General features: G+C 40.1%; 1 protein-coding gene and 1 pseudogene across 1 annotated transcript in view; both read left to right on the top strand.

Moving 5' to 3' along the window:
• Positions 1–17459, top strand: part of LOC114197359 (flavin containing dimethylaniline monoxygenase 5) — a 41510-nt gene extending 24051 nt beyond the window's left edge. The window contains exons 3-9 of the mRNA XM_028088387.2: positions 1759–1947; positions 4374–4536; positions 5338–5480; positions 8336–8535; positions 12027–12379; positions 13956–14028; positions 15909–17459. Of these exons, the coding sequence (XP_027944188.2) occupies positions 1759–1947; positions 4374–4536; positions 5338–5480; positions 8336–8535; positions 12027–12379; positions 13956–14028; positions 15909–16254 (1467 nt within the window). The 3' untranslated portion in view covers positions 16255–17459. The remainder of the gene's footprint in view (positions 1–1758; positions 1948–4373; positions 4537–5337; positions 5481–8335; positions 8536–12026; positions 12380–13955; positions 14029–15908) is intronic.
• A 1620-nt stretch (positions 17460–19079) lies between these two features.
• Positions 19080–19623, top strand: LOC148161300 (ras-related protein Rap-1A pseudogene; annotated as a pseudogene).
• Positions 19624–21096: the final 1473 nt, after the last annotated feature.

Raw genomic sequence — 21096 nt, 5'->3', positions numbered from 1 at the left:
AAATGGAAGAAATGCATAGGACAAGGTATGGGGACAAGACACAGAGCTTCTGTGCTCTTTCTGAGTGCTCTAACTAACTCTCCCCATATTTCCTCAGCTTCAGCAGTCTGGAAGCTCCCCAAACCCCATCCTTGTGCGTTTTTATGGAAGCTTCATTATGTAGGCATGGTTGATGAAATTATTAAATCATGGCCATTGCAATTTATTCAACTTCCAGCCTCTCTCCCCTCCCCAAAGGTCGGGGGTGGGGGTGGGGGTGGGACTGAAAGTTCCAGCCCTCTAATCACTTCGTTGACTCCTCTTTTTTTTTTTTTTTAATTGAGAGAGAGAGGGAGAGCATGTGTGGTGGTGGTGGTGGGGTGGGGGGAGGCAGAAGGAGAGGGAGAGAAGAATCTCAAGCAGACTCTCTGCTCAGCAGGGGTGTCCAACATGGGGCTCAGTCTCACAACCCTGAGATCACTACCTGAGCCAAAATCAAGAGTGGAATGCTTAACTGACTGAGCCACCCAGGCTCCCCTTAGTTGGCTCCTTTGGCAATCAGCCCCTATCCTTAAGTGGTTTCCCAAAGTCCCTTCATTAACACAACAAAAGACATCTTTATCATTCTTAACACTTAGGAAATTCCCAGGGTTTGGGGAGCTATGAGTCAGGAACTGTAGGCAAGTCCACATATATATGCAAAATATATACAAAGACCAAATACATACGAGAGATAATTTTTTGGTCGTCTGAATGACCAAACATGTATTTCTTATAAGTCACAGTATCACAGGCACTTAGCTTATTTCTTTTCTATAAATAACGCTATCATTAACATCATTTAATGTAACTTTGTCTACTACGCTGAATATTTCTTAAAGAGCTAAGTAAGTTTCAAGGATTTTCATATACTTGCCACATTGCTCTCCAGAAAACATTCTACTAACTTCACTCTCTCCAGCATAAGTTCCCATTTCATAAGTTTCTGTTTGTGCTAACACCGAGTAATAGTCTTTTAAATGAGTAAAAAATATTGTATGGTGAGTACCATAACATCATAAAATTAAAAAAATAAAAAATAAATGAGTAAAAAATGAGGTCATAGGGGAACATATGCGGGACAGAATAGAAGTTAGTACAATGTTTCCTGGAGCGCAGTCTTGCCAGAGTACAACAACCCTTGAAACTCATCTAGGCTTTGAAATATATAAAATATTCATAAGACTATTATTCAGATGAGCAGTTCTCACTTGGGAGTCTCATGTCGTTGCAATTAGGTGACAACTGAAACTGTATATCTGCTGTGGTCTCTTTGTTCACATGTTTAGAAATTCAGCTGGGATAAACCAAATTTCTGGGGGCTGGCTACACATCTCTGTATCCCAGACATTCTCTTCACGTGTCTGACTTGGGCTTACTCACAGAATGGTGACTTAAGGTAGTTGGACTTCTTACATATCTGCTGACTTCCACCAGATCAAGCTTTCTAAGAGACAGAGGGCAGAAACTGCAAGACTACTTAGGACTGACTTGGAAGTTACCCAGGTATCATGCCAACTGCCTGCTGTTGGTCTAAAGCAAGTCACAAAGACAACTCAGATTCAAAGGGAAGAGACTACACAAGGGCACAAATACTGGGAGACGTGGAGGGGTGTGTGTGTCTATATAACTTTTTTTAATTGGCATTTCTTTCAGAAAACTTTTTCAAATGTTTACTGACTGTTAATAAACCATGTAGTTAATTCTCAAGTTGCTATGAATGCTTCTTATTTAATGCAGGAAAATCCTGAAGAAGGAAGGGCCAGTATTTACAAATCAGTGATCATCAACACATCTAAGGAGATGATGTGCTTCAGTGACTATCCCATCCCAGATCATTATCCTAACTTCATGCCCAACTCCCAGGTCCTCAAGTATTTCCGGATGTATGCCAAAGAATTTGATCTTCTAAAGTATATTCGCTTTAAGGTAGGGAATTTTCTGGGTGTCTCTGTGTTTGAAGTTGTTTGTAAAATAAATGAAGAATGTGGCTTAATTTACCTGTGCCTATGTGTAAAGACTGGCTTAATATGCCCATGTATCTATCCTATCCAGAAAAAGACTCCATTCTTTTGTCTTCTCTGTGCCTGTCTCTGTCCATGGAAAGGTCCTTTTTCTATATATTTTGGCTGCAGATCCTAGAAGCCACCTGCCAGAATGTTTTCATTCCTTCACTTTATGCTATTTGATTGCAATAAAACAAATGAGGGCAAGTGTTTTCCTGGTTACGGAGGGGAACTGACGGGTATGGAAACTTCTGGGTCCACCACAGCTTATCTGCTGCTGCTTAGCCCTTTTATACTTTCTGAAGTACTTGCCAGTGCATTTTTTTTAATTTAAATTCAATCAGCCAACATATCCTTAGTCTCAGGTGTAGTGTTCAACAATTTATCCGTTGCGTGTAACACCCATTGCTCATCAGATCACACCAATGCATTATTTTTATGTGATCACAAACAACCTAGTGAAGCAGTTATTGGGAAGTTATTGAGGAAGCCAAGAAATTAACTCTGGTGTAGAGGGAAGAACACTAATTGGGGAACAAAAACTTGAGTTCTACTCTTTGCTCTACCACTAATCAACTTGTGGCTTCAGACAAGTAAGTTCCTCAACTTTGACGTCTCTTGTTCTCTTGTTTGTAAAAATTTTCTTGTTGGTAAAACAAGATGATTATATCAGATCAGTTCAATGGTTCCTTCCTGTTGTTAAGTCTTCCTTGATTTTTCTATCATCCTTTTTTTCAAAGATTTTATTTTATTTATTCATGAGAGACAGAGAGAGAGGGAGAAGCAGGCTCCCCATGGAACAGGGAGCCCGATGCAGGACTTGTTCCCAGGACCCCAGGATCACAACCTGAGCCAAAGGCAGACGCTTAACCGACTGAGCCACCTAGGAGCCCGATTTTTCTATCATCTTTAACCATGGCCATAGAAGAACACATATTTCTGACAGCTGGCAAAAAGCCTAAATATTCTACATTCCTTTTTCCCCTTGTGATGAGAACTATTCGGATCTACTCTCTTAACAACTTCCAAATATGCCATACAGCAGTATTGTCAATAGTCGTCACGTTGTACATTATTATATCCGCAGTGCTTATTTATCTTATAACTGGAATTTTGTACCTCTTGACCATCTGCATCCAATTCCCCACTCCCACCTCCCTTCTGCCTTCTGATCGTTCTGCTAAATCATCACTTTCTCTATTTAACAAGGATAATAAACTGGTAATATCCAGTGACAACTTCCAAAGTAAGTCTTTTATAGTTCAGTGACTTCCCTTGTTGTTAAACACATTTAACAAGTTTGTTGCCATACTAATCGGTGGAGACACAAAGACCGAAAGAAGCCAATGATTTCATAGCCTAGTTAAGAAGATATAAGAATGAAGAAAAAAATTTCTATAAATTTAATGAAAGTAAAGAGTTACAGGGTAATAAATGCCTTAGAGATTTATATATTGTTAGCTCAGAGGAAGGGTGCGTAACCCATCAGGGCATGAGACAATAGGCACCAGGGAAGTTTTTTTAGAGGAGATAATATGTAAGCTAAATGTTGAAAGGTAAGTAGGAATCTGCCAAATGAAGAAATAAAAGATGACCCATGCAGAGGCACAAGCCTGTGTTAGAGCAGGAACCTTAAAGAGAAGAACTCTAAATAGCGCAGGATGGCTAGGTTCTACCGATACGGTATCTCTAGGAGTCCACCAAGACATTGCGGTCAGAGACCCTAGAACCACATAGGAATACACTCTTAATGTTTCCTTAGGCTGGATAGAAAAACCCATTTTTTAAACCTAAAAATTATACCACTGACTATCCCATCTTGCAGCCTCTTTCTTTATAATCACTTGTAAAATTGGCATTTATGGGAGCCAAAGAGAGGATCATTGACTCAGTCACGAGTTTAAGCCTAGACAGTGAGAACAGGACTTGGGATAAAAAGATACCAGAGGGTCCCAGGATGTCTGGGGGTCAGGAGAGGAGTAGGCATTTAGTGCATGGAGTGCCTTAGAAGCACAGGAGAAACCTACGTTCTGTTCACGCGTCTCATGACATCTTAGGGCATGGTCTAAGAGAACGAGTAATTTGCACTTTTCTAGAAGCAGAGGAGAGTGCAACATTAACCTGCCAACTATTTTATTTAGCCTGTCTCATGGGAGTTTTCTCACTCTGACCATAGCCCCGGACAAAGAAGTTCTTATGTGTGGAATATGAAAATCAAATATCGCTGCATGAGCTCTATTATGTGATATTAGCCCTTTGTGTAACACTCTGCAAGGAGAGTCATGTCAGGGAAGATGTCCACTGTATTGGCTGTGGTTAGTCTCCTGGAGCTATCACTTTTCTTTTCAGACCACTGTGTGCAGTGTGAAGAAGCGGCCTGATTTCTCCACTTCAGGCCAATGGGAGGTAGTCACAGAATCTGAAGGGGAAAAGGAGGTACATGTCTTTGATGGAGTCATGGTTTGCACTGGCCATCACACCAATGCTCACTTACCCTTGGAAAGCTTTCCTGGTGAGTAGCCTACAAGGAAGGAAACCCTTGAGCCATGCCTGTGAGCTGATCTCTGAGGAAATGGGAGGATTGTGGCCTGAGTGATTCCTACCTAAGGATGAGAAGAAGTTTATCCTAATTCTGCATGTTTCCCTGAAAGATGTTGGGGCAACTTTGATTACTGCCATTTGGGAGGTAACAATAACATTAATTTTGGAGACTAGAGAAGAATAAGAGGGCTCTATCTTTGGTTTCCCAACAACCTTAGTTTTTCTAAGGAGCAAAAGAAAGAACATGGAGTTGATCCGTATTAGGTTGAATAAAGACTTTTTCAGCAATCAAGGAAACAAACAAATACTGAGCTTCTAAGGAGGAAATGAAAACTCAAGGAATTCATTTATAGATTTTGACCTGGATTTTCATTTTGAAAAAAGCAACACAAAAAAAAGCACTCTAGTATACTCTAGAGTATATGAAACCATATGTACTCCAATTGAAAGGGGAGTAGGTATTTAAATATGAAAAGACAAAAGAGAAAGGAGGTTTTCTGCAGCAGTTTGGATTTGGGAGTCTACAAGTCCAAAATACAAGCAGATCCTGAGTTAAGCAGACTATCCGTGGTAAGGAAGTCACAAGGTTCTGCTCTGAGACTGTGAGAAAAGAAAATAGGCAAAAATATTCAGAAAGGCAAGCATGCAGCTGAGTAAAGGGAGAACAGATGGAGGTGTGTGCTTAAACTCTACCCACTGCCAGCAAAGTGAATGCTTTGGCAAATGATAGCAGATAAGCCTCATCCGATAATTCTTTTCCCTTCTCTTGCAGGAATTGAGAAGTTCAAAGGACAGTACTTCCATAGCCGAGACTATAAGAATCCAGATATTTTCACTGGAAAGAGAGTCATTATAATTGGCATTGGAAATTCTGGAGGGGATCTGGCTGTGGAAATTTCCCACACAGCCAAGCAGGTTTGAATCAGTAAATTATTTACTTTGCTTCATCAAGGAAGCAGTATGTAGACCCAACATGGAGTATGAATGCCTCTGCACATAGCCCATCCATGCCAATGGCAAACACAGGGCTTGGCTCCGTTGCCTCAGTTGGCAACATTATGACGATGATATGATGGAGCCAGTGTTCCCTGTTAGATTCCCATCATTCCTGTTGACCTCACACTAAAGAATCCCAATTATCTCAATCAGCTGTCTCTTCTGAGTATGCCTCTGACTTTGAAGACCAAGCAGTTGCCCGGGGAGCTTGGTCAAATGCAGCATTCAGAGTATGGCTCCTGTTTAGGCTAGCGGAAAATGCCACACTCTCATATGAAGGAAAGCACACTGGTTCAGCGGAAGGCTTTGCACTCAGAGGATGGTGGGGGAATTTTCCTCTTCACTCCCCAAATGGAAAATAGAAACAGTCTAATCTTTCCAAAGACAACGTGGATATTGGTATGAAAAGCATCCATGCTGTAGCATGTGCAAGGAGTTCACCCCAGCCTTTGCATACAGTTAGGTATCAGAATGACATTCACTCTAAAGCAATTTCTGTGTCCTAGAGTTTTTTGTTTTGTTTTGTTTTTTGGGTTCCAGATTTGCACTCCAGTGTTAAAAAAAAAAAAAAAAAAGACCTGGGCTGTTTTGGTTTTTGTAGCACAGATTTTGTGCTGGAAAGAAAATGACTTCATTATAAACTCCTAGAAAAAGACATGTCATTTTATATCTTGTTATTCATGTCTGTATTGAATAACTTTGTTGGCAATAGGTAAGTGTCTGGCATTTTCCAGTAACTTTAATTAAGCTGTGTTTAGCAGCTTAATTAAACATTTAACAAATATGTTTCATCTTTTTAAAATAGAAGTTTAATGTCACGACTTTGTTAAGTGACCTTTACCCAGAAAATCCATTCAGTAACACTTCTCAGTATTATCCCCATCTATTGCCACAAAAGTAATTTCATATGTTGCCCTATAAATTAGTTCAACAAGCTTGATCAGGAAATAGGTATATAAACAAAAAAAGGTAAAAATTTTTATAGGTGTTATGATGAAAGAGTGTGTAAAGTATATGATGGGGACCCAAAGCATGAGTCTTCTTTAGTATCACTGGCTTATCACATGGTCAGTTATAAGGGAGCTGGGCCTTCCATACACTGAGGAACTGCAGATTGCCAAAGGAAACATCCAGAGTGGATGGAGATAAGGTGGCTGTGTCTGAGAAGGCCTGGGGACAACACACTGTACAACCATGTCTGCACGGCAGGGCTGACACCAGCACACCCATTCTGTGAAGAGAAAACACCCATTTCTTATAAAACAACGTTACTTACATTTTTTTCATATAAATCCAGGCTTGTAAATACGGTGTTTGCTTAAAACAAGGTATACATGGAAAACTGAAATGAGAAGTATGATGAAAGCCATTAAGCATTTATTGAATGTTTACTATATGCCCCACCCTTTGCAGGTGGTGCACTATTCTCACAACAGCCTTGGGATGTATTATTTTCACTACTTCATACACAGGGAATCTGTTAATTGAGACGCTGAGCATTTACTCACATACTTATATAACAAAAGTGATACAGACTTGCACACAAAGCTGTGTGATTCCTAAGACCGTGCATGCTCTTCCAACTGTGCTTAATCATCAGACTGTGTAAGGTTACCATCAGTGAGAATGTAGGAGTGAAGTACATTATTATCCCTCTGTAGCCTGGTCACCTTTTTATATGAGAGTTTATAGACAAAAGACCATGGAGCGGGTACTTATTATGTACCTTACAATTCTGGAAACTATCTCCAGAGAGTTTTGTAGAGAAAGTGATACTTTCACCAGGTAATTGAATGTCAAAACTTTATCAGCTCTGAACACGGACCGTAGCGAGCAGAGAACACCTAAAGACTGACCAGCTTCCTGTTGTTCTACTAGTGATCTGCAGTTTTTCCATTAAATAATCAATGAAACACTTCTTCAAGGACAGGCTTTGGGGTCATCAGACCTGGGTTGGAAATTCAACTCTACCACTTAATAACTGTATGATTTCAGGCAAGCTATTCATTTTCTCCATGCCTCTCATCCATAAAATGGGGATAATAATACCCACTTCAAGAGGCTGTTGTATTGATTAAGTAAGAATATAGATTAAAGGACCTGGCACAGTGAGTTACAGGTCACAATTCTCAATAAATAGAAGCAATGATGATGTGTTGGGGAGACTGAAAGATATCTATGCTGTACCTCCCAGCCTGGAGGAAAAGGTTTTGCAGAGACAGAAGTGTAAAAAATTTAATATCAGTAGAAATGATAAATAACAGGGGTTTTTGGTAATAATGCAAATAATGTCAAAGGCAAAAGAGACTGAGGATTATAGATTAAATGGTGTCCAATTGCTTTCAGTTCTACTGCTCCCCGATTTTAAAAGAGTTGGGCAGGTTAAGTGCTAGAGAAGTTCAAAGCAGGGAGAAAAATTATCAGGCAGAATGGTCAGTGGCGTCTAATGGAGGAAGGCACACTTATCTGGATCTTAACAATAAATAGGCTTTGGAGAATTAAGAAAATAAGTGGCTTTTCAAGGAGGCATAATGACATTAAACAGAAATGCAGTGGTGACTGAGAGAAAGACACGTTCTTGGTCAGTGAGTGTACTAATTTCATTGTATTCTTAGTGTTTAAAAAGGTAAATTGCAGGAAATAAAAAAAAAATTGCACAGGGACTAAAAAGACTGACAAATGAGTTTGAACTTAGTCTTGAAGAGAGTGGGGTGCTATTAAAGGATTATGAGCAGAGAATGAGAAATGCAAACAATTTTTCCCCCATGCCCCAGGTTTTCCTCAGCACCAGGAGAGGGTCTTGGATCCTGAATCGTGTATCCGACTATGGATATCCTTTTGATGTGTTATTCTCTTCTCGACATAAACGTTTTCTTTCGAAGATTTGTGGTCAGTCATTAGTAAACAGTTTTTTGGAGAAAAAGATGAACCAAAGGTTTGACCACGAGATGTTTGGCCTAAAGCCTAAACACAGGTATGTTACCACGATGGGAGTGGGGCAGTGATGCCCAAGGCGCAGGAATAAGGACTGTTCACACAGGCTAACCATAGAGCTACTTCTACGCATACATTAAGAAAATCCACCGATCTGAGATCAGATTTCTACCTTGCGCCTTATAGAAGTCCAAGATCTACTGTAATCTGTAATCTTCAGCCTATGATTCTCCTTGGCATTAACCATTTGATCATTTCCTCAGATATAAGTTCTTTTTACACACTACCCAGTAACAACCAAATGGTAGCAGATGGCAGTGTATAATATAATTCACTCATTCATCCCACAAACACTGAGCACCAGTTATGAGCCAAGCATTATGCTGCGCATGAGAATACAGAGACTAAAGACCTAATAGTAATACTAGTACAAATAATAACACCTTACTTTTCTGAGGACTTATTATAAGACAAGTGCGTTGCTAAATGAGTTTCATGTATGATCTCATTTAATGCTCACAACAACCCTATAGGTCAGAAGTATTTTTTTTAACCTCTATTTGGCAGATATAAAAACTGACACCTAGAGAAACTAATTCGTCTGAGGTCACACAAGAAATAAATGTCAGACTCGAGAAATGGATCTTACCTTAAGTACTCTAAGGAGAAGACAGGCAAGAGAGCATGATAAATGCATGGAGTGTTCTGGGGGTATGAACTATGGGAGACCTCACACAGTCAAGGAGACAGACTGTGAAAGCATTTCTAGAGGCTGATTTTAAATGCTTTTTTCCAACTCTTCATTTTTTTTAAACGTTCAGATTTACTTACTCCAAAATAGTAAGTACAATGAGTACCCATGTACCTTTCACTTAGATTCACCTATCAACAGTTTGCTACATTTGCCTTCTCTCTCCCTCTCTCTGAAAATAGATAAATCCCCACATATACACCATCCATCCATCCATAAATGCATACGTACATATTTTTCCTGAACCATTTGAGAGTAAGTCACAGTCACTAAGACACTTTGCCCTACATTCTAGGCATTCTCCCACATAAATGTAACAGAGCGCCCACACAGGAAATTCAGCATTGATAAAATAGTTTTATACATACAATCTAATATATCACATATTCAAATTTTCTAAATGTTCCCCAAAATATTATTTACAGCTCTCTTATTTTTAAATCTAGGATCCTTTCAGGTATTACCCAATTGCATTTAATTGTCAGGTCTCTTTAGTCTCTCTTCATCCGAAATAATTTACCATTTTTTGACATAGGCTTTTTTGAAAGAATTGAGCCAACTGTTTTATAGAAAATCTCTAAATTTGGACTCACATACTTGTCCTACCTTTATTATAATCTGGTTAAGCATTTTGGCAGAAATACTCATAGGTTATGTTGTACCTTCTTGGTGGATGACACCAGCATCCACATCATATTAATTTCTCCCGTATTAATGAGGTTAAATTTGATCACTTGGATAAGGTGGCACCTACCAGGTTTCTCCTCTGTAAAGATGTTTTCCCTTTGATCAGTGGGGTGATACTTTGAGACTGTGTTCTTTCACTCATTAATTTCACCCAGTTATGGAAACCGTAGCATCCATAACTTTGGTGGTTATAAAATTAATTGAGGCTTTATGGAATAATAGGAGCTAGCCAAGTAAGGAGGGAAAGGAAGTTGCATTCTAATTCTAACTACAAGGTCTTAGAATAGTGAAAAGTACATTTTGCTCTGGGACTTGCATGTCGTCTGGTTTGGGCAGACTGTAATAAAATGGCAAAGGTGAAAGAGTGATTGAGCACAGCCTCACCAGACAGGTATATTAAAACCTCTGTGGGGCGCCTGGGTGGCTCAGTCGTTAAGCGTCTGCCTTCGGCTCAGGTCATGATCCCAGGGTCCTGGGATCGTGCCCCGCATCGGGCTCCCTGCTCGGCGGGAAGCCCGCTTCTCCCTCTCCCACTCCGCCTGCTTGTGTTCCCTCTCTCGCTGTGTCTCTCTCTGTCAAATAAATACATAAAACATTTAGAAAAAGAGAAAAAAAAAAAACCTTTGTATACTCTGCTAACTAAAACTTTTGGAATCAAGAGTCCAGAGGCATTGAAAGATTTCAAGCAAGTGAGTGACCTAATAATAAATACATTTTGGAACAACCACTCCAAAAATGATGTAGGAGATAGACTGAAGGGGGATGGAGCAGGAGGCCCTACAGACAATTGTAATGGTCTAGGTAAGATAGAAAACAGAAAAAACTACTCTGGAGATACTAAGTGGAGAAAGGGAAAAGCCCGTGTGACCAGACAGAAGACTCAAGTTTTGTGACTTAGGCAACTACGTAGATGGTGGTACTGTTTGTGAAAAGCAGTAAGCTCAGAGAGAAAGATGAAATCATGAGGTCAGAATAAGAACACAACCTGTACCTAAACTCTAAAGGTTAGAGTCAAAGCGTAACTAAATGCAACAGACCAGTAACAGTAATGCCATGTTCCTGAGGCTTGGCCATCTCTGTCTGAACATGATGTGCTGAGAATTCCCAGAGCCTATTAACCCAGGGCCCAGGGATCCAGACTGATTTTTAGAGAGGTCCAAGACACTAGAAACCCTAATTTTTTTTGTGGGGGGGACAGTCTTTATCCTATGCCTTCTCTACGAAAATAGTACTTAGGAGGCCCAGAGGCTCCCAAGGAATTCATGGAAAACCATTTTGACATACATTCTAAAATCCTAGTCTGTGTAACCTTGGGCAAGCCACTTCTGTAGGCCTCAATCTCCTCATCTCTAAACTTGGATAATGACACCTGTCCTGCCTCCTTCATTGGGTTTGTGTGAGACTCCAATAAGTGAATGTATAGAGAATCAATTTATAAGTATAAATCCCTATATACAGGTCATTTGAAAATGATGGTTTAATTCTAGCTCTTGGGCCTTTGAAACTAGAAATGAGACTCAATAGAATGCAGATAGTCCAGTTCTCCAGACCTACTGATCTGTGGATAGAACCTATGGGCCTGTGGCCTTATCATATCACTGAGGATATTACTGCTATTCCTTGAGAAACCATATATACACTCTTCAAATAAGACCATTCTTCTTTTACTTCTCCAATGTCTTCTTTCTTTTTTTTTTTATTTTATTTTATTTATTAGAGAGAGAGAGAGAGCATAAGCAGCGGAGGAGCAGAGGGAGAAGCAGAACCCCCACTGGCAGGGAGCCCGATGCGGGGCTCATTCCCAGGACCCTGGGATCATGACCAGAGCCGAAGGCAGATGCTTAACCGCCTGAGCCACCCAGGCGCCCCCGTCTTCTCTTTCAATGCCATCCAGGTCTCAACTTCTGCTCTGAGATCCTAATCTGTGCCAAGCTGGTATACGTTAGAGCTTTCCCAAATTTCATGGATAGACCAGAGAGAGACCATTACCATATTGTTTAACCACCTCCATCAAAGTGGAATTTTACTGACATGTTACCGATACCCCTTTTTGTTTTCCGCATTTTTCTTTCTTCTGATCTCACGACTTACAGAGCTCTGAGTCAACATCCAACGCTGAATGATGACCTGCCAAATCGTATAATATCTGGCTTGGTGAAGGTGAAAGGAAACGTGAAGGAATTCACAGAAACGGCTGCCATATTTGAAGATGGCTCCAGGGAGGACAACATGGATGCTGTCATCTTTGCCACAGGCTATACTTTCGCCTTCCCTTTTCTGGAAGATTCTGTCCAAGTAGTCAAAAACAAGATTTCCCTATATAAAAACGTCTTCCCTCCAAACCTGGAAAAGCCAACTCTTGCAATCATAGGCTTGATCCAGCCCTTGGGTGCCGTTATGCCCATTTCAGAGATGCAAGGACGCTGGGTCACTCAAGTATTTAAAGGTAAGTGACCGTGCAAGTTGACTCCCTAACTACTTAGTGGTATGTTTAGTTATGTTCATGTTCTTGCTTTTAAATAGCTAAACAGTGTGTAGGACTGTAACAGTGCCTGGCATAAAATCAGTGCTCAAAAATTATTTTTGAGTGAACATAGAGTAATAACTTAGAACTGTGGACATATATTGGAATCTCCTGGGAAATTTTCCACAAATACGTATGCTTTGCCTGGTGGTGTTTCTTTGATAAATCTAAGTGGGGCAGGCGTACGATCTCTGGGAAAATATTCCTCCATTGATGCCAATAGTAGAATCCACTCATCTAGATTTTAGACAACTGATACCTATTTGTGAAGCGAAACAATGTAATCTTTCATTATACGGAAAAGCAAATATAGAAATGGTGTGATTTGATTTCAGCCAAAAATTAAGACCTGGCTAAAGACTAGTCCAGAATGTATAAGATTCAACCTCTCAAATTCCTCCTTTCCCCCCTTTTATATCCCCTCTTTCAGTTTTGGCTAGGAGAACACGAGAAAAAACTTTGGCATTTGGGATAATAGGCTAAATATGAGTCAGGAGAATGATATAGCTTCTAAAAGGCTTAATCATCTCTAGCAGCATTAAAGAATTATAATGTCATAGAACTTACAGTTGCTCTTCTCTAAGAACTTAAATTGTTCTTGTTTAAACTGGTCAGCACATACCCAAAGACCTATTTCATTTTATTTTACTTTTCCCAAAGACCTATTTTAAAAGTGAAACTGGGGTGCATGAAAAGGAGAGAGAGAAGAATGGTTAAGGGATTTGAAAACGACATTGGAAATACAACTGAAGGAGCCAGAGGGGTTTACCTAGAGAATATAAGATTCAGGGGCAATATGAGCGTTCCCTTCAAAGGTTTGTAGAATGTCCCATGGCAGAAGGATCTGATTTGCTCAGTATCACTTCCAAGGGTTGAACCAGAACCAAGGAGTGAAACTTTGAGGGTTGCACAAAATCAGCTTAACATTAAAAACAAACACACCAACCTTTTTTTTTTTTTGGTCAGCTATTGCCATATCAAGACGGAATGGGCTGCCTCTGCAATTGTGAAGAATCCAAGCAGAATAGGAAAAAGCTTATCTTTATAGGACTTTAGGCATAAAATGGGATCAAGAATTGTTCCTTCTTTCCCTGTGGAATAAAGCCTATTTGTTACAAAGAGTACAAATGTGGGCGTGGTTCCCCCCACTCTGCCCTTTTACTTCTTTCTTTATTTTTCATATACTTTTGGGACCATTTATTATTTCCTCTTGTCCATTATTTAATTTCCCAACTAGGAAGATGATGTTAGGGAGGACGAAGGTATTGGTTAGAAGCCAGAATAGGAGAAGTATCTTCCAAAGACAAAGTAGACTAGAGTAAGTTACTGTTGTTAATGTCATATTGTGGTGATGATGGGGTAAGGTGAATTATAACCTCCTTGGGTACAGAAAATTATCCTGTATTGCTTTTGAGTTCTGCATGGCATAGTGATTTTTAATAGATTGTTATTCCCAGTGAGGTAATTTTACACTTAAAATTTTGATTTTCCTCTTTAGGGCTAAAGACATTGCCCTCACAAAGTGAAATGAAGGCAGAAATAACTAAGGCTCAAGAGGAAATTGCTAAAAGGTAAGAAATTCTCCCAGGAGGTATGTGGTTAATTTTTTACTTAGTTCTTTTTTTTTTTTTTTAAGATTTTATTTACTTTTTGACAGCGAGAGAGGGAACACAAGCAGGGGGAGCGGGAGAGGGAGAAGCAGGCTTCCCGCCGAGCAGGGAGCCCGATGCGGGGCTCCATCCCAGGACCCTGAGACCATGACCTGAGCCGAAGGCGGATGCCTTACGACTGAGCCACCCAGGTGCCCCAACTTAGTTCTTAATTAGAGTGATGTTATACTATATTTATTAATTTTTTTAAAGCTTTCTTTCTTTATATGAGAGAGCGAGCGAGCGAGCGAGCACGCAGCAGGGAGGGGCAAAGTGAGAGGGGGAGAGTCTCAAGCAGACTCCACCCTGCGGGTGGAACCCAACTCAGGGCTCGGTCTCATGACCCGGAGATCAGACCTGAGCCAAAACCAAGAGTCAGATGCTCAACCAACTGAGTCACCCAGGCGCCCTTATTGTATTATATTTAATCTTCCTTGTGTTATTTTAAGGATTTAGATAATATTTATTATTGCTTTTCTGGCAGTAAACTATCCTATTTCAACTTTCCTCCTGTCTTTCCTTTGACCCATTCTTGTCTAACTACCTTCTGACTGTGAGCAGTCTCCAGTAACCTCTATTGAGGGTCATCTATGTACACAAAGTGTTTTATGTGCACGAGTTTATTTAATCCTTGCAACAACCTACAAGGCTCGGGTGAATCCCTTTGGTGAAACCATGAATACTCAGCTCTTGCCTCCCTACTATAGGATAAATGCATGCCTCCAGACCCTTCAGCCAACATAATATCCATAAGGGGAAGCTCTCAAAATTCTTTCCTGTCTAGTCCCATTTCTATAAAATTAGTCCCATTTCAATAAATTCCAATTGGACCATCTGTTAGTTCCTCTAGAATTCCATCTCACCAATTCCACCTCAGATTTCTGTCATTTGTTCCTGTCCTCGTTTTTGGCTTCCTCAAGTTATCCCATCTAATCTCAATTAATTTGACTTGGCTTTCCTCTTCCTTTCTGTCCTACTGTTATTTTATTTTCCTGACAGGAAGTAAGAAGTTACCAGTTAGCTCTCTAAATCCCACTCCTCCCACAAGTATCTGTTACCACATTTTCCCCCTAAAAAGTTCTAGCTCTTCACATCTGTACTTAGTATTATCACTCCACCTGATTCTGTTTGGAGGGCCACTTCCTCTAGTGGGATGCGTCCTCCTCCCCCTCCTTTCAGTATTCCAAATTAGCACTGGCCCTGGGAAGGCGTGCTCTGTGGAGCCCACTACCACTGCCCTCATAAACAACTGAAGATCCCAAACTTGAGCATTTTTGTGGGGAGTTCTCTCATAACATCAGAGTCCTCTGTATCTGGATGTGCTCCATTTGTCTCTCTCTGTCCACTCTTGTTTTCCACAACGTGCCTCCTCTACTGTAGGTAGCACCCGTAGATATTCCATGCTCATATTCCATACTCATTCCTGCTTTGCTCCTTCATTCTACTGCTCGCCTGACTTGTAACACTTCGCTGTTTGCTATCAGATATCTCCTCCACATCCTTCCAGGACTAATTGCTCTATCTTAACTACCCTCTTCTAACATTTATATTTAGCAATCTAAAACTACACAATATACCCAAACTCTTATATTCTGTTCTGCTTCATGTGTATCTGTCTTCTATCCTCCAGTAGATTATATAAGGTCCTTAAGGTTGGAGGTAATGTCTTGTCTTTCTTCTCTGTTTTCTACAGCTCCCAGCCGAACAGGGAGCCAATAATAGGCACTGAGAAGCATTGATTGATTGATTGATTGATTGATTGAGTTGTTGATAGGCCATGGCTTTTGTCTTCTCTGCCTCAGGTACGTGGAGAGCCAACGCCATACCATTCAGGTAGACTACATAGATACCATGGAAGAGCTTGCTGATCTGGTGGGCGTCAGGCCCAATCTGCTGGCTCTGGCCTTCACTGACCCCAAATTGGCAGTACAGCTATTTTGGGGACCCTGCACTCCAATCCAGTATCGTCTTCAAGGCCCTGGAAAATGGGATGGAGCCCGAAAAGCTATCCTCACCACAGAAGATCGTATCAGGAAGCCAATGATGACTAGAGTGATTGAAAGCAGTAAATCCACGACTTCAGCAATAACAATGGCCAGGTTTATGCTGGCTGTTGTTTTCTTTGCTGTAATTATGACCTACTTTTAGCTGTCCCATTTGTCATTGCCCTAGTTTTCTTTGGAAAACCGGACCTACAGATGCCTGAAGAATCTGATGAGATTGAACCACTCTCAGCTTCACATTGCCCAGGAATCTACTTTCATTGCTTTTACCAAAGCATTAATCCTCTGTCCCCTTTTCCCTAGAGTGAGATGCTAGCTTTTCATTCATATTGATTTCCCTCCCTTCCTTCTATGACCCATCACTCGCTCCTTTTAGTATCCCCTGAACTGTGAGCTCAGGTATTCTTTTAGCCATCTTTGTCTGTCCTTGGTGGACTTCTTGACATGTGGTATGTGCTTAATAAATGTTTGTTTTCATTTATCACATATTACGGTGGGGAGCGTAAGTCAATATCTGTATAAGAAATGGGTGACTCCGTGTAATTCTGTAGCTGATAGGATATGGTTTTCTATTAGAAGCGCAATCTTTTGTTTGTTTTTAATACTGTAACTAAATGTGTATCTCCTGACAGATAAGAGAAATAACGGTCTTGGATACATCTAAGATAAGATGTATGAACACTCAACCATTTTATTTCACTAGCTACTCACTAGTATGTGTGATACCCGGTTCTTTCTACTCTTTTCCCGTAAGCAGCATGTCTTTTTTTTTCAATGAGAAAACTTTCTTCAGCTTTCTAGGCTCATGGGTCATTCTAATAATCTAGCATCTGCCAATAGGTTCAACTTGGTTGAAAAGTTTCGGATTTTAAGTTAGCTGTCCTATCTTCCTTTGATCTCTTAGTTCCCATATAAGGATCCAATACGACTTTGTCTTAGATCCGTAGCTGCCAACTTTGGTAGTTGGCCTATGTATGTGATTTGATTTGTCATCCTTTACTCCTACTTTCTCCTCTCTACTCCCTCACACACACAGAGTCTAAGTAGTACTTATTCAAAGAGGTCATTTATGTATTAAGACAGGATTAAGGGGCGCCTGGGTGGCTCAGTCGTTAAGCGTCTGCCTTCAGCTCAGGTCATGGTCCCAGGGTCCTGGGATGGAGCCCCGTGTCAGGCTCCCTGCTCAGCGGGAAGCCTGCTTCTCCCTCTCCCATTCCCCCTGCTTGTGTTCCCTCTCTCGCTGTCTCTCTCTCTCTGTCAAATAAATAAATAAATAAATACATACATACATACATACCTACATACATACAATCTTAAAAAAAAAAAAAAAACAAACAGGATTGAGGGATGCCTGGGTGGCTCAGCTGGTTGAGCGTCCGAGTCTGGTCATGATCTCAGGGTTGTGAGATCCTGCAGCAGGCTCAGATGCTGGGTGTGAAGTCTGCTTAAGATTCTCCTTCTCCCTCTCTCATTCCCCCTTCCCCTCTCTAAAAAATAAATTATAAATAAATAAATAGGATTGATGTTAACTAAATAGAGGGACGTTCTGCTTATAACAGTTCTTTTAATGTCATGCAATGTAGTTCTGAAAAACAGAGCAAATGAAATGAAAAGCAGAGACTTCCATTTATGGCCTAGGACTGCCGTTGATTCCTTTTTCTCATTTGCAGAAGCTTTGTTCTGTTTTTGTCCCACAAAGTTAAGTAAGTGTTAACTGTTAGGCACACCGAATTTCATCAGGAATGATACTGCATGTACCAGCCCGTCTTATATTCATAAATAAACTGTTCTGCAATACATTTTGCATTGCTTCCTATTATTTAACAAAAGGATAAATGTGAACAAGGAACAACATTAGAAAGTATTATCTTTCCCAGGGTGAATACACATAGGAGAACCAGAAATGTGAGAGCTACAACGTCCTCCTCATCATTGAACTCTGTACACAGTTCCATGCCATTTGGCCTAATTTACCTGTGGAAATTCCTTTGGAGAATTAGAGAACTGAGAAATGGTATTACTTCTTAGGTCTTTTTCCTTCCCTAAAACTTGTGATACTGATGATTTATCATCTATAAAAATAGACCCAGTATCTTAAAATCTGCAGATTATTCTAGTTCAAAAGTAAATGAACGTTGCTTGCTTCTTTTTCATTTTCTTCTTTTAACATATAAATTTGCCTCTTTTAACGGGTAAGCTTATTGAGTGAACAATCCTTTGATAATACAGTATCAGTAAGTATCCCAGTGTCCTCTTTTAAGTAAAAAGTATGTCATTCTAAATTCATTGACTCTCTCATTTTACTTACACTATGCAAGGTTACCGAAAAAAGAAAAAAATCATTGGTTAACTTCTAAACCAAGCCAAAAGTGAGAAATGAACAGGAAACTGAACTAAAAACAACTCAAGATACAAAGCCCTAGTTGCTGATGATTGTGTACTAATCTTCATTAATTTAACATACCTTGCTTTTCTAATTATGTTGAAAGGTTGTATCACTTTCCCATTATATATCATTTCCCATTATATTACACACACACACACACACACACACACACACACACATTCTTGTTGTGCCAGAAACTAAGAAAGTGCTCAAAAAGCAAAGTGACAGGGGTATTTCAAAGGGATACAGAAGCCAACCGAAAGTGGTCGCAATGGCCAAGGGCAAAACAATCTGAGCAACAAAATAAATGACCTAATGTGATGTATCCTGGATAGGAACTGGAACATAAGAGGAAATTTAAGTAACAGTTAAATAGGTGGGTGAGTGTGTTCTGGGGCTGCGGCCGCTGCTGCCACCACCGTGCAGAACCAGAGCAGGAGTCACGGCTGTGGGCGGGGGGGAGGATAGAGTCCCAGAAGTGGGATAACTGGATCAGAGGGTGGTTATCCCGGATATAACAGTGTGCGTCTCACTGCACCTTCAGTAGCACTGAGCAGACCGTCAGTATTTAAACAGACCGCATGATGCATGAGTACAAGCTAGTGGCCCTTGTTTTATAGGATGCATGGGGGGTCTGCTCTGACAGTTCAGTTTGTTCCTGGAATTTTTGTTGAAAAATATGACCAAACGATAGAAGATTCCTACAGAAGGCAAGTTGAAGTAGATTTCCAAAAGTGTATGCTCGAAATCCTGGACCCAGGAGGACAGAGAAATTTACAGCGATGAGGGATTTGTATATGAAGACTGGCCAAGGATTTGCACAAGCATATTCTACTACAGCTCAGCCCACATTTAATGACTTAGAGGACCATTTGATGGGTAAAGGGCACAGAAGATGTTTCAGTGATTTTGGCTGGCAATAAACGCGACCCGGAAGATGAGGGAATAGTTGGCAAAGAACAGGTCAGAATTTAGCATGACAATGGCGTGACTGTGCCTTTTGAGAATCTTCTGCAAAGTCAAAGATCAACATTAATGAGATATTTTATGACCTGGTCAAAACAGATAAATAGGAAAACACCAGTGGAAAAGAAGAAGCCTAAAAAGAAGTCGAGTCTGCTGCTTTAGACCCGCAGTAAGCAGTAATCCTGGGCCAGATTACAGGAATGAACTGGTGCGTAACTGGGAAGCGCCAGCATTCCAGACTTCAAAAATTAAATCTGAAGAGGCTTCTCCTGTTTTATACATTTTGTGAATAACTGAAATCTTCTATTGGTTTCCACAAATTCTCTGGAGAAAAAAAACAAATGCTCTCTGTATAGCTCTTGGAATATAAGACAATAGTATTTCTCCTTTGAAATTGCAGTTATAACAGATGTGAAAATAAATATACTTAACTCTAATATGATCATACAAAAGACACGGATGCATTTTAAATGCCGGATAGTGCTAGTATAATCAAATGATTCCATACTGACCTTTTTTCCTAAAGATTTATTTATTTCTTTTAGAGAGAGAGAGCCCGCTGGGGGGGGGGAGGGGCCGAGGGAGAGGGAAAGAGAGAATCCCCAGCCAACTCCATGCTGAGCCGGAGCCCTTTGCAGGGCTTGATTTCATCACCTCAAGATTATGACCTGAGCCAAAACCAAGAATCAAGACGCCCAACCAAGTTACCTAGGCACCTCGCATATTGGCCTTTTTGTCATGATTTCTCCCTGTCAAACACTAAAAAGTTGAACCATTATACTTACATCTATAATTCTATAGATTATGAAATTTCCCCTCAAACTCATTGTAGCAGACAACTTTTTGAGTCATTGGCTCCATTTTATATTTTAAAAATTATGAAATATCATTCTGCCTTTATAGTCTACTTAAAATTGTGCATAATGCTTTGAAAAGTGGGTCTTTTACAGGAAAAAAAAACTGAGATAACTGATTTATGTGGTTTTCAAAGCTAAAATATATAATATACAAAACCAACTCTAATATTACTTCTTGTGTTTTACTGTCAGATTAAATTACAGCTTTAATGAATGATTAAATCTTAGTACATTTAAAAAAAACTAAAGAAATATTATTTTTTAAGAAATGTTGATTTTTGAGAGAGAGAGAGAGAGAGAGCACGAGATGGGGGAAGACCAGAGGGAGAGGGAGAAGCAGACTCTCCCCGAAGCAGAGACTGACACAGGGTTCGATGCTGGGAGTCTGGGATTGTGACCTGAGCCAAATGAGCCACCCAAGCACCCCTAAAGAAATATTATTAACAGAGTATGGATTTGGTTAATGATAATGTACAATAATGGTTTCTTAGTTGTGACAACTATACCACAGTAATGTAAAATGTTAACAATAAAAGAAATTGGGTATGGGGTAGATGGGAACTCTGTACTATCTTTGCAACTTTTCTTAAATCTAAAAGATTCTTTAAAGTTTAAAAATTATTTTAGAAAAAGAAATATATTTATTTGGTTCAGGACTTGACCCAGAGCCATATTCTAGTGGAATTTTCTCAGAGAGAGGGAGAATATGGGATAGTGCCATTTGTTTAATTACTACGTTTTGAAGGCGTTAAGATGGTGGACCAGTAGGGGGACCCTG

The sequence above is a fragment of the Eumetopias jubatus genome, unplaced genomic scaffold (assembly GCF_037043125.1).
Source record: "Eumetopias jubatus isolate StellerSeaLion01/CBP00866 unplaced genomic scaffold, mEumJub1_p1.0 scaffold_254, whole genome shotgun sequence".
Classification (NCBI taxonomy): domain Eukaryota; kingdom Metazoa; phylum Chordata; class Mammalia; order Carnivora; family Otariidae; genus Eumetopias; species Eumetopias jubatus.
The sequence above is the reverse complement of the archived record's forward strand: the minus strand, read 5'-3'. Positions and strand labels throughout refer to the sequence as shown.